General features: G+C 39.7%; 1 protein-coding gene across 1 annotated transcript in view; it reads left to right on the top strand.

Moving 5' to 3' along the window:
* The window catches only part of LOC126092297 (nuclear inhibitor of protein phosphatase 1), a 53,535-nt gene that overhangs the window by 38,557 nt on the left and 1,557 nt on the right, over positions 1-13,421 (top strand). Inside the window, exons 4-6 of the mRNA XM_049907816.1 lie at positions 3,204-3,421; positions 3,514-3,717; positions 4,098-4,269. Coding sequence (XP_049763773.1) covers positions 3,204-3,421; positions 3,514-3,717; positions 4,098-4,269 — 594 coding nt within the window. The remainder of the gene's footprint in view (positions 1-3,203; positions 3,422-3,513; positions 3,718-4,097; positions 4,270-13,421) is intronic.

Below are 13,421 nucleotides of genomic sequence, written 5' to 3'. Positions count from 1 at the left end.
GCTTCCAATCAATTACTACAAACCATAATCTTTCTGATACGAACTCATGAATCCAGTTGCACAACTGAGGCGATACTCCATAGGCACACGCTTGGATGAGAAGATGCTTGTGAGGAGCATTGTTAAAAGCCTTCTGGAAATCTAAAAATATGGAATCAATTTGGTATATCCTGTCAATAGCACTCATTACTTTGTGAGAATAAAGAGCTACTTGTGTTTCACAAGAACTTCATACCTGATGTCTTCACCAATGCAAAGGCATTATGCAGCAGAATAGTTGTATGTGTCTCAAGACTAGAATCGTGTTACAGTGGTTTGAAGTGTATGATAGTGAACTCACATTTAAATTTTGGCTGCCAATATTACCTAATCTGAATCCAGTGGAACTCATCTGGGATGCTATCAGGTGCCAGCTCTGTACCCACAAATTGCCAGCCCATAATTTAGATGAACTGTGTGAGCTGCGCATAGACATCTGGTGCCATGTGCCTCCAGAAACCAAACAATGCCTTGTCAAATCAGTACCAAACAGAATCACTGCTGTGTTCCAGTCCAAATGTGGAACAACATGCTATTAAGCATGTGGTCATAATGTTTTGGCTTATCTGTATAGTTCTATATATCAGTGCTTCAGGGTTCCATCAAGAAATGTCTGGATGAATGTGGGCTCTGATTGCAATATCTTTTGTGCATCTCCCCTTTTCCTACAAGTATAAAGATTTTAATCTTTTTCATATTTATTTTCATTCTGAGATCTTGGCATTTGATCTTAAGCTCTTCCACTGTGTCATTAGGTACCTTCTTAGTTTGTACTAACATGATGATATTGAAAGCAAACTTTATACAATCCACCCTTTTGCCTTCTACATACACTCCTTTCATTCCATCGCATCCTTGTATGATCTCTTCCATGTAGATATTGAACATTGTAGGTGAAAGGCAACATCTCTGCCTTCCTACTCTTTCTGTTTGTATTCGCTCCATTAGTTCTCCACTAATTCTGGCTCTGGCTTTTGCTCAAGAGATAACCCAGTTTCCTTTCTGTCTGGTTGATGCCACAGTTTATTAGGATAAATAAAAGTCCATCCCACCTTACCGAATCTGACACTATTTTGAAATCTTTAAAAACGTCTTAAATCTTCCTACTACGACAATTGTCCAGAAAGTAATGCACTGCATTTTTTCTCAGCCAAAAACAGTGCTACAAATGCAAAATGTTACGTATGTATTATTTGAGGTCTTCTGAGTGAGTGTACCAAGTTTCCGTCAATTGCAACAGATAGTGTAGCTGCAGGACAGTTTCAAAAAGGTGTCTGTAGATGATGTACTTTACAAGCAACATGCCGTCTTTGAATTTCTCACTGCAGAGAAAGAAACTGTGGGAATATTCAAATACACTTGTGCAAAGTCTATGGAGTATCTACTGTCGACAGAAGTACAGTTAGTACAGTTAATTGCTGGGCACGGAGGGTGAGGTCATCAGAAGGCGGTTCGGTGTAGCTCCACGATTTGCAGCAGTTGGGGAGACCATTCACAGTTGTCACACCTGACGTTTGCAGTTAGCTGATGTTGTCATTTGCCATTAAAGACTGTTATTCTTGGAAGACATTTGGAGGATGATGAGGGGGTGATTCACACAGTGGCTCTGAAACCAGGACTAGGATTGGTACTGACAGGGCATACACACCATTGTTTCACGCTAGAGGATGGCCATAGAATGGGATTGAGATTACACGGAAAAATGGTGTTATGTGTAGATAAAACACCATTTTTCATGTGTGTGATTCCCATTTTGTTCAATAAAAATTGTTGAAGGAAAAAAAAAAACTGTGCATTACTTTCCAGGCGACCCTCGTATTTTCAGTGTATCTCTACACTAGGACTCGTAGTAAGTCCACAACATCTCTCATGCCTCCCTCATGCCCTCTCCCATGTTGCTGTTCAGCTCACTATACATCTTTGTATTCATCACTCTCAGTGAAATCTTGGCTGTATATGGTATCAGAATTGGAAGTCCTGTGTTCCTCACATTATATTGTGTTGTTTTTCTTTTAAAGAAGTACTAAGATCGCTTCCAAGAATTCGTTAATCCACTCTCCGTTTGAGTATATTTTGCCCTATTTTCCCAGTAGTTCTACCTTCCCTTCTCCATCTAAGGTTTTTAATATTTCTGTTAGCAGCTCATCATTTCCTGTGAGCTTTTCATTTACTATTAGTGCAAGCTCTTCCTTAAATTCACTCTTTAGAATAGTGTAGCCCTTCTCTACTTTATTCACTGTGTTTTGCTACTTTTACTTCAAATTTGTTCTGTCTGCTGTGTTCTTCCCCTGTTCATATAAAACAATTGTGTTCTTTCCACCTCTCCTTCACATGGGGTTCATTTACTGTCTTAACAACGACTCTCAGTTTTTATCTCCATGACACTCTGTCATCCCCTCTTCTCTCCTGTCAATCCTATTGTTTCTTTATAAATTAAGTCATACTCATCTCTCTCTCTCTCTCTCTCTCTCTCTCTCTCTCTCTCTCTCTCTCTCTGTGTGTGTGTGTGTGTGTGTGTGTGTGTGTGTGTGTGTGTGTTTTCCTTCCTCTCCTTGCCCTTCCTTCTCCCCCCCCCCCCCCCAATCAGTGGATGTTATTACATTTCTTCTCAGACCACTTATTTCTTGCTTGATCCTTCTCTCTAATTTTTACCAGTCTTTTCATTGTGTCTGTCTGTGACTCAGTGCCTCCTCTGTGTGAGGAGTAGCTATCTATTCTTTTCATAATATTATTTTTATTTCAACTGGACTTCCTGTTGTTTCAAGGGTTTATCTTTCTCAAACCCATGTTGTTGACATCATTGTAATTGATGTGCTCTGTATGTGAGATACAGTCACATGTTATGTTCATAAGGAACACCTCGCAGGGGTGATGCTCTCCATATGTGAAATACAATCACATGTTACGTTCACAAGGAGCACCTCACAGGGGACAGATACTCTAACCCACACCTACACATCATGGGTTAGCTGGTGCCCAATATATCGTGCTGTTTATTGTGCTGGCACTCTCATCATGAATGCTACAGTATTTGAACTGTAGCTGCCATTGTGACCAATTTTTAAGACTGCTGCCATTGTGACCAATTTTTAAGATTATTTACTCATCTTTATAAGGTATTCACTTGAATTTTTTTACAGCATTCTTTATTTGTCATTTTGTAGCTCATGGCACATTCATTGGATCACTTCGTTTGGAGCCACATAAGCCTACACAATTACCAATAGACAGTGTATTCCATTTTGGGGCATCAACACGGAATTACATAATTCGTGAACGACCACAGACAGGTTCAAGACCAATCATTGAGGAACTAGAAAAATCTTCAGAAGAAGCTGAAGGTGGCCTCTTGGGTTTGCCAGAGACGGAAACAGAACTGGATGTAAGTTAAGTGACTGGTGGAGTTTGTTATGGTATAGTAAGGTTGCATTTCAAACTTATGGCTACTGTTAAACATATTGCCTGCTTTTCCAGAATCTTACAGAGTTTAATACTGCACACAATCGCCGAATATCTATGCTGGGGATTCCTGATGAAGAAATTCGCCCCACAACGAGGAAAAGAAAGAAGAAATTACTGACTTTTAGTGAAGAAGAGGAAGTAATAAATCCTGAAGATGTTGATCCATCTGTTGGTCGTTTTAGGAATATGATTCACACGACTATAATACCAACAAAGGTATTTAAAAGAGTCCTAGACAAGCAGTATGAAAATTTGTGGTTGACTTTAATTCATGCACATTCTAAATGTTTGAGGTATGTGAAGTCTGTTTGTATAGACTTCTTTTCCTAATCCTGTTAAGATTTATTTTTGACATTGTGTATCTTTGTCCCAAATTTAATACCTAAAGCAAGGAAATAAATTTATGCTTAACTTTGCCACACAGCTTATTTTGGCTTATTGTATAATAACTGTTTTGAATAATGTCTGTCAGTTTTGTGTTTAATAAGAATGTTTCTTTATACAAACTGATCAGGTGGTGTTTTAATAGTTTCAAACATTGTTTCACATCTTCAAAGTACTACTTATTTATTGCAAATTAATATATTCTATTTCAGCGTCAGAGAATTGATGGTGTTGGACCAACAAGTGGTCTCACAAACAGTTCAGATGATCGCCTGAACCTCATGAAACACTTACATCCTTCTGCAATGATGCCACATCTGTATCACGATTTGCCACCTGAAGGGTCTCACCCGGTTGGTGCTGGAACACCAACATCACCCACAGGTAAACACTTCTTTAAGAATGGTTTCAGTGTTTCCAATAAGCTGTTAGGCACAATTTCCCCTCGTTGGAGGTTATGAATAAGTGAATCTGCTTCATTTATAAGGCCTGAAAGTTAACAGAACCCAATTTTAGGAACTGGCTGTAAATGTGACAGCACAATTGGGGAAGATAAGTTGGTTTCAGCAAAATCTTTTGGCGTATTGAAAAATGAGGCTTATTTCATGGTAAACTTGTTTTCCTGGTTGATCATTTTAGAATTTTTGTGTTTACAACCCCTCAGACAGTTTTAATTTCCTGTTGTAGGACTGAACAATAGAGAAACATTAAAAAAGTGAGAACTTTTTTAGTAAAAATAGAACCTGTAGGTGAAGTAATAAAGAAGTGACGTCAAATTTAAGTTGGATTTTATATACCAATCCAGATGCAGCAGTCATGAGACAAAAGAAATGAAATCACATACACTGGAGAGAAGAATTTCTTTCTGTATAGAGAATCTCTTCATGGAAGCCAAACTGAGGATGTGTTTAAAGGTTATTTTCAGAAAAGTTCATTATTGCTTCAAGGTACCTTCGTTATAATGGAGGAATGAAAGAGATTGGGCTATAATTACAGTTCCCTTACTTATTCAACTTTTATAAATGGGCATTACTGCTTGTGATATTATAGTATAGTTTAGAATAAATAGAGCTCAGGGTGGTGTGTGGCTGCTTGGTTTTATTTGATTTGATTTTTAGTGGTAGCCACATGCAGAGCCCCTAAAATTACTTTCATGAGTTCTCAGGTATTTGGAAAGTGTTTTATATTCAATAAAGGGCAAGTGACAATTGCATAAACTTCGTAGTGACTAATTTTATTGCGTATTTATCTCAAACTAAAACCTTGAGCTGTGCTATTGGAAAACTGTTAGCAGAGTTCACAAAAGTTTAATGCTTTTGTGCCTCAAAATGTTTAAAAACACCTGCGTAACATTAACCATTTCATGAAATAGTCTAGTTACACTTGCATCGCTTGTTCCCACAGCAGGTGGGGCCCTCTCATCTCAGGGTCTAAGTACCTACCCTTTCTTTGTTACTTTCCCCATGTATCCCTCTCTCATTGCTGAGGATGGAACTGTTAGTTCTGAAAGCTAGGAATGTATATGTACTACTCATACTTTTATATTTTTATCAAAAGGATTTCCTGTTGATAAAATATTAAGTCTGTCAGTTAGCTTGAATGTGGAAAGAACAAGTCCGGTAAACACCAAGAAATTAACCAAGTCCAGTAGTGAAATTATGTCACAAGTTCTAAGTTTAGCCTCATTACTCGCTAAGTCTATTTTCTGACTTTAAGTGACATATTACGAAGTCATGTGAACATAGATCATAAAATACTTCAAAATTGTGAAACTAGCAGTCTGTTGACAAAAATTACAGGTTCCACTTCAGTGGTATGATTGACCTGCTGACCACACACTGAAAGCCCCCCCCCCCCCCCCCCCCCTCCCGACCCAAAACATCGCCCACATATGTACTCGGCTATCTCCTCATTCTCCTCACCATTTTCCAATGATTGCTCATCCAAATGTTTAGTCATTATTGACATAACTTTAATGGTTCTTGCGCTATCGGTTATGTACTTCCAAGCAGGTTATAGGCATCTTATAAGATATAATCGCAAGGAAAGTCCTATGAACAAATAGAAAATACACATAAGTATTACTGTTACAGTGCTAGTGAGATATCAGACCAGACTTTTTTAATCAGCTTTTAGCTTTTGTGCATAGAATTGTTCTGTGAAAAATATTTCTTCAGGTATTTACTAATTACTCATTGTTAATTACTATTTGGTTGTTTTTGCAAAGTAAACTATGAAATACAATAGCTAGCAGAATGAAATTCCACTCTGCAGCTGAATGTGCACTGATATGAAACTTCTTGGCAGATTAAAACTGTGTGCCCGACTGAGACTCGAACTCGGGACCTTTGCCTTTCGCGGGCAAGTGCTCTACCATCTGAGCTACCGAAGCACGACTCACGCCCGGTCTCACAGCTTCACTTCTGCCAGTATCTCGTCTCCTACCTTCCAAACTTTACAGAAGCTCTCCTGCGAACCTTGCAGAACTAGCACTCCTGAAAGAAAGGATATTGCGGAGACATGGCTTAGCCACAGCCTGGGGGATGTTTCCAGAATGAGATTTTCACTCTGCAGCGGAGTGTGCGCTGATATGAAATTTCGTGGCAGATTAAAACTGTGTGCCCGACCGAGACTCGAACTCGGGACCTTTGCCTTTCGCAGGCAAGTGCTCTACCATCTGAGCTACCGAAGCACGACTCACGCCCGGTCTCACAGCTTCACTTCTGCCAGTATCTCGTCTCCTACCTTCCAAACTTTACAGAAGCTCTCCTGCGAACCTTGCAGAACTAGCACTTTTGAAAGAAAGGATATTGTGGAGACATGGCCTAGCCACAGCTTGGAGGATGTTTCTAGAATGAGATTTTCACTCTGCAGCGGAGTGTGCCCTGATATGAAACTTCCTGGCAGATTAAAACTGTGTGCCCGACCAAGACTCGAACTCGGGACCTTTGCCTTTTGCGGGCAAGTGCTCTACCATCTGAGCTACCGAAGCACGACTCACGCCCGGTCTCACAGCTTCACTTCTTCCAGTATCTTGTCTCCTACCTTCCAAACTTTACAGAAGCTCTCCTGCGAACCTTGCAGAACTAGCACTCCTGAAAGAAAGGATATTGCGGAGACATGGCTTAGCCACAGCCTGGGGGATGTTTCCAGAATGAGATTTTCACTCTGCAGCGGAGTGTGCGCTGATATGAAACTCAGATGGTAGAGCACTTGCCCGCGAAAGGCAAAGGTCCCGAGTTCGAGTCTTGGTCGGGCACACAGTTTTAATCTGCCAGGAAGTTTAATATGTGAAGTTTTCAGTCACCACCATAGCAGTCTCTACCAAAAGACTCTTGCAACAAGGAAACAAATTCTGCTCGTATGTGAAGGCTGTATCAAAGCTAATGACAAGCGAACTGAATTTGAGTGTAGCAAAGTAAAAGCAGAAATGTTGAACTCTGTTTTAAAATGTTACCTTGCAAAGGAAAATCTAGTAGTACTGCTCTAGTTTAATTCTCATTCCACTGTAAAGGTCCCTAAACATAGAAGGATTTTTATGATGATTTTTTAATAAAAGCGAAAGGTGCATGCAATTTTTGTCCTACTTGGTGGTTCTAGGGTTAATATTTCTATGTGTGCTGTATATCTACATGCATACTCTGTAAACCTGGTTATGGTGTGTGGCAAAGAATACTTTGTGTACTAGTGTCACTTCACCCCTTTCATGTTGCAGTCATGAATGGTTCGGGGGAAGAAAGAATACTGATAAGCCTCTGCGTGAGTTCGAATCTGTCTAATTTTATCTTCATGATTTTTTCGCAAGATATATGTAGGAGGAAGCTACTGGTTCACTCTTCTAGGAATGTATGGTCTTGGAACTTTAACAATACACCACATTCTGATACGGAACACCTCTCTTGTAGTGTCTGTCACTGGAGTTGGCTGAGCATCTCCAAGACCCTTTTGTGCTTACTAAATGAACCTGTAATGAAATGCGCTGCTGTGCTTTGCATATTCTCTATTTCGTGTATCAGTCCTATCTGGTAAGGATTCCGTTTTGATGAACAATATTCAAGTATTGGTTGAATATGTTCTGTAAACTACCTCCTTTGTGGGTGGGCTTCATTTCCCGACGATTTTCCTCATTGTTACAGTGGTTTATGTTGAGGGCCCATAACCACTCCCTACACCAAGTGTTGGTGCTGTGCGGCTCTTCCCTTCTTTAGCTACAGACTTATAGTGTTGTGTCTTCTCTGTATGAAGCAGCATCATCTGCGAGAAGCCTCATAGGACTTCTGGAAACCAATCGTGAGAGACATCTTCAATCTCTCTCTCTCTCTCTCTCTCTCTCTCTCTCTCTCTCTCTCTCTCTCTCTCTCTCTCCCTCTGTCTGTCTGTCATTAGTCGTACATATCCTGCTGACTGGAAGCTTAATTTGACTGATGTCCAAAATTGATAATTTCAGCAAATCTTTGCCGTTATCTTTTTTGTCCAACAAAGAACTAATATCTCTTACATTGTCATCACTATTCTTCCTTGTCTCATCCCTGTTTATTTCTGTTCACTTCCTACATCTCATCTCATCTATTACTTCTTGTGCTCCCTCTGAACAGTCAACTTTGTCTTCACATTGATTACTTCTGTATCCTGCCACTCATTTCTGTTAGATGTAATGTCTCACATTTGACAACAGAATAATGAGAAAATTGCTTAAGGCAATGTTAATAAGACTGATAATAGCTATTGGATGGACTGAGTAGCTCAGTAGTTGCTATTGCCAGTGCAAAGCCCGGTTATAGGTGAAGGGTATAGGAAGTAGCCAGAAAACCTTTGTGGTTTGTGGTTGACAGAAGCAGTTGTAAATCGGACCTTCCACCTTTCAAGGTGGCTGCTGTCAGTTGTCTATTGTAGAAAGATCTTCTGGGAAAAATTCCATTATTCTACCCACTAAGGCCATGCTTTAATTTTAATTTGCACACAAGAACAGGATCAAATGTAACCAAATCAGCTACATCATAACACACAGTATTAATTCTGTACTAAAAATAGGAAAAGTCAAGAATATTGTGGATAAATTAAATAAAAATAAATTAAGAAGAGGATAGGAGTAGGTGACAAGGCCAATGGAAGGGCCACTCGAATCTCAAGAATAAAGAATTTATGGCAGTAAAATTGGGATAAGATCATGAACCAGTACCCCAATTTGAAATGTGATTTATAGTAAATTTAAAAATAGTAGATCCTATAACAAATTTTAAAGTCACCTCCCCAAGAGTTGCAGCTTTAATCTTAAAAACAATAAAAAAAATTGTGTTCTTGTCGTAGTGATCTTCAGTCTGAAGACTGTTGTGATGCAGCTCTCCACACTATAATCCATTTAAAATTACTTGATAGTTGATGTCTGTCACATGGCGCTACAGTGTTGCCTCATAGGCTATCATTCAGTTAAAGCCGATACGCAAACATGGCGGGTCACTACACAAGTGCTGAAATGCTGTTTATGTAATTTGGAACAATGTTGGAAGTTGCTGCCTTCAGGTATGGTGGGAACACAAAATGCTCTGTCCACAGGCGATTTTAAATGACCAATGACTGAACTGCAGTAGACAATGCATTTTGTAACCTTGAATTTACACTCATGTCTAAACCTAACCACAACCTCTTGATCTGCAATGTATCCAGCTGTCTCTGGGGCGCAGTGTGTCTGTGGCCATTCAAGTGGACAGACAGCTTGTTTGTTGTCATGCCCAGGTAGAAAGCAGCAAAGTGGTTGCAGGTTAGTTTGTAGTTCACGTGACTGATTTCACAGGTAGCTCAGCTTTTGATGGAATAGGTGATGCTTCTGATCATGCTGGAGTGGATGGGCAACTAAAAGAATTGGTACCAGGTGTCAAAAAGTAAGCTGAAAATCTAGCCCCCTTAAACCCCACATGGAATTCAGAGTGTAGTAAAATTCATGAAGAATTGCATGGTTAGAATACAGAACCACAAAACAGAATGAATTATCGTAGCTGTGTTGGGAAAGAACCAGCCGTAATAGAAAGCACTGAAACTCAAATAGTTATAGGTATAGAAAGCTGGCTAAAGCCGGAAATAAGTTAAGCAGAAATTTTTTCAAACTATCTAACAGTGCCTACCCCCATGAACCATGGACCTTGCCGTTGGTGGGGAGGCTTGCACGCCTCAGCGATACAGATAGCCGTACCGTAGGTGCAACCACAACGGAGGGGTATCCGTCGAGAGGCCAGACAAATGTGTGGTTCCTGAAGAGGGGCAGCCTTTTCAGTAGTTGCAGGGGCAACAGTCTGGATGATTGACTGATCTGGCCTTGTAACACTAGCCAAAACGGCCTTGCTGTGCTGATACTGTGAACGGCTGAATGCAAGGGGAAACTACAACCGTAATTTTTCCCGAGGGCATGCAGCTTTACTGTATGGTTAAATGATGATGGTGTCCTCTTGGGTAAAATATTCCGGAGGTAAAATAGTCCCCCATTCGGATCTCCGGGCGGGGACTACTCAAAAGGATATTGTATTCAGGAGGCTTTTTCAGAAAATTATTTTGAACAGGTAGTTCATGTGCCCACTCGAAGGGTAAATAGTTGCGAAAGCATACTTCACCTCTTAGCAACACGTAATCCTGGACAAATAGTGAGTATTGTGACGAGTACAGGGATTAGCGACAACAAGGCAGTAGCTGCTAGGTTGAACACTGTATCTCCTACAACCATCAAAAAGAAATGCAAAGTATATCTATTTAAAAAAAAAAACTGATAAAAATGCTCTTAACGCCTTTTTAAGAGACAGTCTGCACTCCTTTAGATCTGATCATGTAAGCATAGAAAAGTTGTGGAATGATTTGAAAGAGATAGTATCAACAGCAATTGAGAGATATATACCACATAAATAAGTTATGGTACTGATCCCCCATGGTACACAAAACAGGTCAGATCACTTTTGCAGAAGCAGCGAAAAAATCATGCCAAATTTAAAATAACGCAAAGTCCCCAAGACTGGCAAAGTTTTGCAGAAGTTCGAAATATAATGCGTACTTCAATGTGAGATGCTTTTAATAATTTCCTCAACGAAACTTTGTCTTGGATTCTGGCAGAAAACCCAAAGAGATTCTGGTCATACATACAGCACACCAGTGGCAAGATGCAATCAATACCTTCACTGCGCGATAACAACAGTGAAGTCACTGATGACAGTGCGACTAAAACAGAGTTATTAAACATGATTTTCCAAAACTCCTTCACCAAAGAAGATGAAGTAAATATTCCTGAATTCCAGTCAAGAACAACTGCCAAGATGAGAAACATAGAAATAGATATCCTCGGTGTCGCAAAGCAGCTTAAATCACTTAATAAAGGCAGGGCTTCTGGTCCAGATGGTGCACCAGTCAGGTTCCTTTCAGAGTATGCAGATGCAATAGCTCCATATTTAGCAATTATACACAACAGCTCGCACACAGGAAGTTCCGTACCTAAAGACTGGAAAATTGATCGTCACGTCAATACCCAAAAAGGGAAATAGGAGTAATCCGCTGAAATACAGGCCCATATCACTAACATCGATTTGCAGTAGGGCTTTGGAACATATACTGTATTCGAACATTATGAAGCACCTCAAAGAAAACGATTTATTGACACATAGTCAGCACGGATTCAGAAAATATCATTCTTGCGGAACACAACTAGCTTTTTATACTCATGAAGTAATGAGTGATACTGATAGGGGACGTCAAATTGATTCCATATTTTTAGATTTCCAGAAGGCTTTCGACACCGTTCCTCAGAAACATCTAACCAAACTGTGTGCCTATGGAATATCACCTCAGTTGTGTGACTGGATTCGTGGCTTCCTGTCAGAAAGGTCACAGTTTGTAGTAATACACAGAAAGTCACCGAGTAAAACAGAAATAATATCTGACGTTCCCCAAGGAAGTGTTATAGGCCTTCTATTGTTCCTAATCTATGTTAGCGACATAGGAGACAATCCCAGTAGCCGTCTCTGATTGTTTTGCAGATGACGCTGTCATTTACCGTCTTGTAAAGTCATCAGATGACCAAAACGAATTAGGTAAGATATCTGTATGATGCGAAAAGTGGCAATTGACCCTGAATAACGAAAAGTGCGAAGTTATTCACATGAGTACTAAAAGAAATCCGCCAAATTTTGATTACGCGATAAGTCACACAAAACTGAAGGCTGTAAATTCAACAAAATACTTTAGGATCACAATTACAAATACCCTAAATTGGAACGATCACATGGATAATGTTGTGGGTAGAGCCAACCAAAGACTGTGATTCACTGGCGGAACACTTAGAAGGTGCAACAGGTCTACTGAAGAGAGTGCCTACACCACATTGTCCGCCCTATTCTGGAGTATTGCTGTGCAGTGTGGGATCCGCATCAGATGGGACTGACGGATGACATCAGAAAAGTACAAAGAAGGGCAGCTCATTTTGTATTATCGCAAAGTATGGGAGATAGTGCCACAGACATGATATGTGAATTGGAGTGGCAATCATTAAAACAAAGGCTTTTTCATTGTGATGGGATCTTCTCATGAAATTTCAGTCACCAGTTTTCTCCTCTGATTGTGAAAACATTCTGTTGGCAGCCACCTACATAGGGAGAAATGATAATCACCATAAAATAAGAGAAATCAGGGCTCGCACAGAAAAATTTTAAGTGCTTGTCTTTCCTGAGTGCCGTTTGAGAGTGAAACGGTAGAGAGACGGCTTGAAGGTGGTACATTGAACGCTCTGTCAGGCACTTTACTGTGAATAGCAGAGTAATCACATAGATGTAGATGAAAAAAAATAAAAAATATCTCTGAAGTTTGCCAGTGACACCATATTTCTGTCAGATGGCAAAGGACTTGGAAGAACAGTTGAATTGAATGAATAGTGTCTTGAAAGGGGGTTATAAGATGGGCATCAACAAAAGTAAAACAAGTGTATTAGAACGTAGTTGAATGAAATGAAGAGCTTTTGTGGGAATTAGATGCTTAGACATTAAAAACAATAAGTGAGTTTTGTTATTTCAGCAGCAGAATAATTGATGAAGCCAAAGTAGAGAGGATATATAATGCAAACTGGAAAAAATTGGAAAAGTGAAATTTATTAACATAGAATATACATTTAAATATGCTAGGAAGTTTTTTCAGAAGGTGTCTTGCTTGTAACCTACTACAGAAGTAAAATGTGGGTAAAGTAAACAGTTCAGATATGAGGAGAATAAAAACTTTAGAAATATATTGCTACAGGAGAATGCTGAATATTAGATTGGCAGACCACATAACTAGTGAAGCAGTATTGAATCAAATTGGGGAGACAATAGTTGACTAAAAGAAGGGATAAGTCGATAGAATAATCCGGAGGCATCAAGGAATCATCAGTTCAGTATTGGAGGGAAGTGTGAGGGATAAACTTGTAGAAGGAAACCAAGGCTTGACTGCAATAAGCAGGTTCAAATGGATGTAGGTCACTGTAATTAAGCAGAGATGAAGAGGCTTACCCAGGATACACCAGAGTGGAAAGCTGT

The sequence above is a fragment of the Schistocerca cancellata genome, chromosome 7 (genome assembly GCF_023864275.1).
Source record: "Schistocerca cancellata isolate TAMUIC-IGC-003103 chromosome 7, iqSchCanc2.1, whole genome shotgun sequence".
Lineage (NCBI taxonomy): Eukaryota > Metazoa > Arthropoda > Insecta > Orthoptera > Acrididae > Schistocerca > Schistocerca cancellata.
This window is presented reverse-complemented; position numbering and strand designations above follow the sequence as displayed.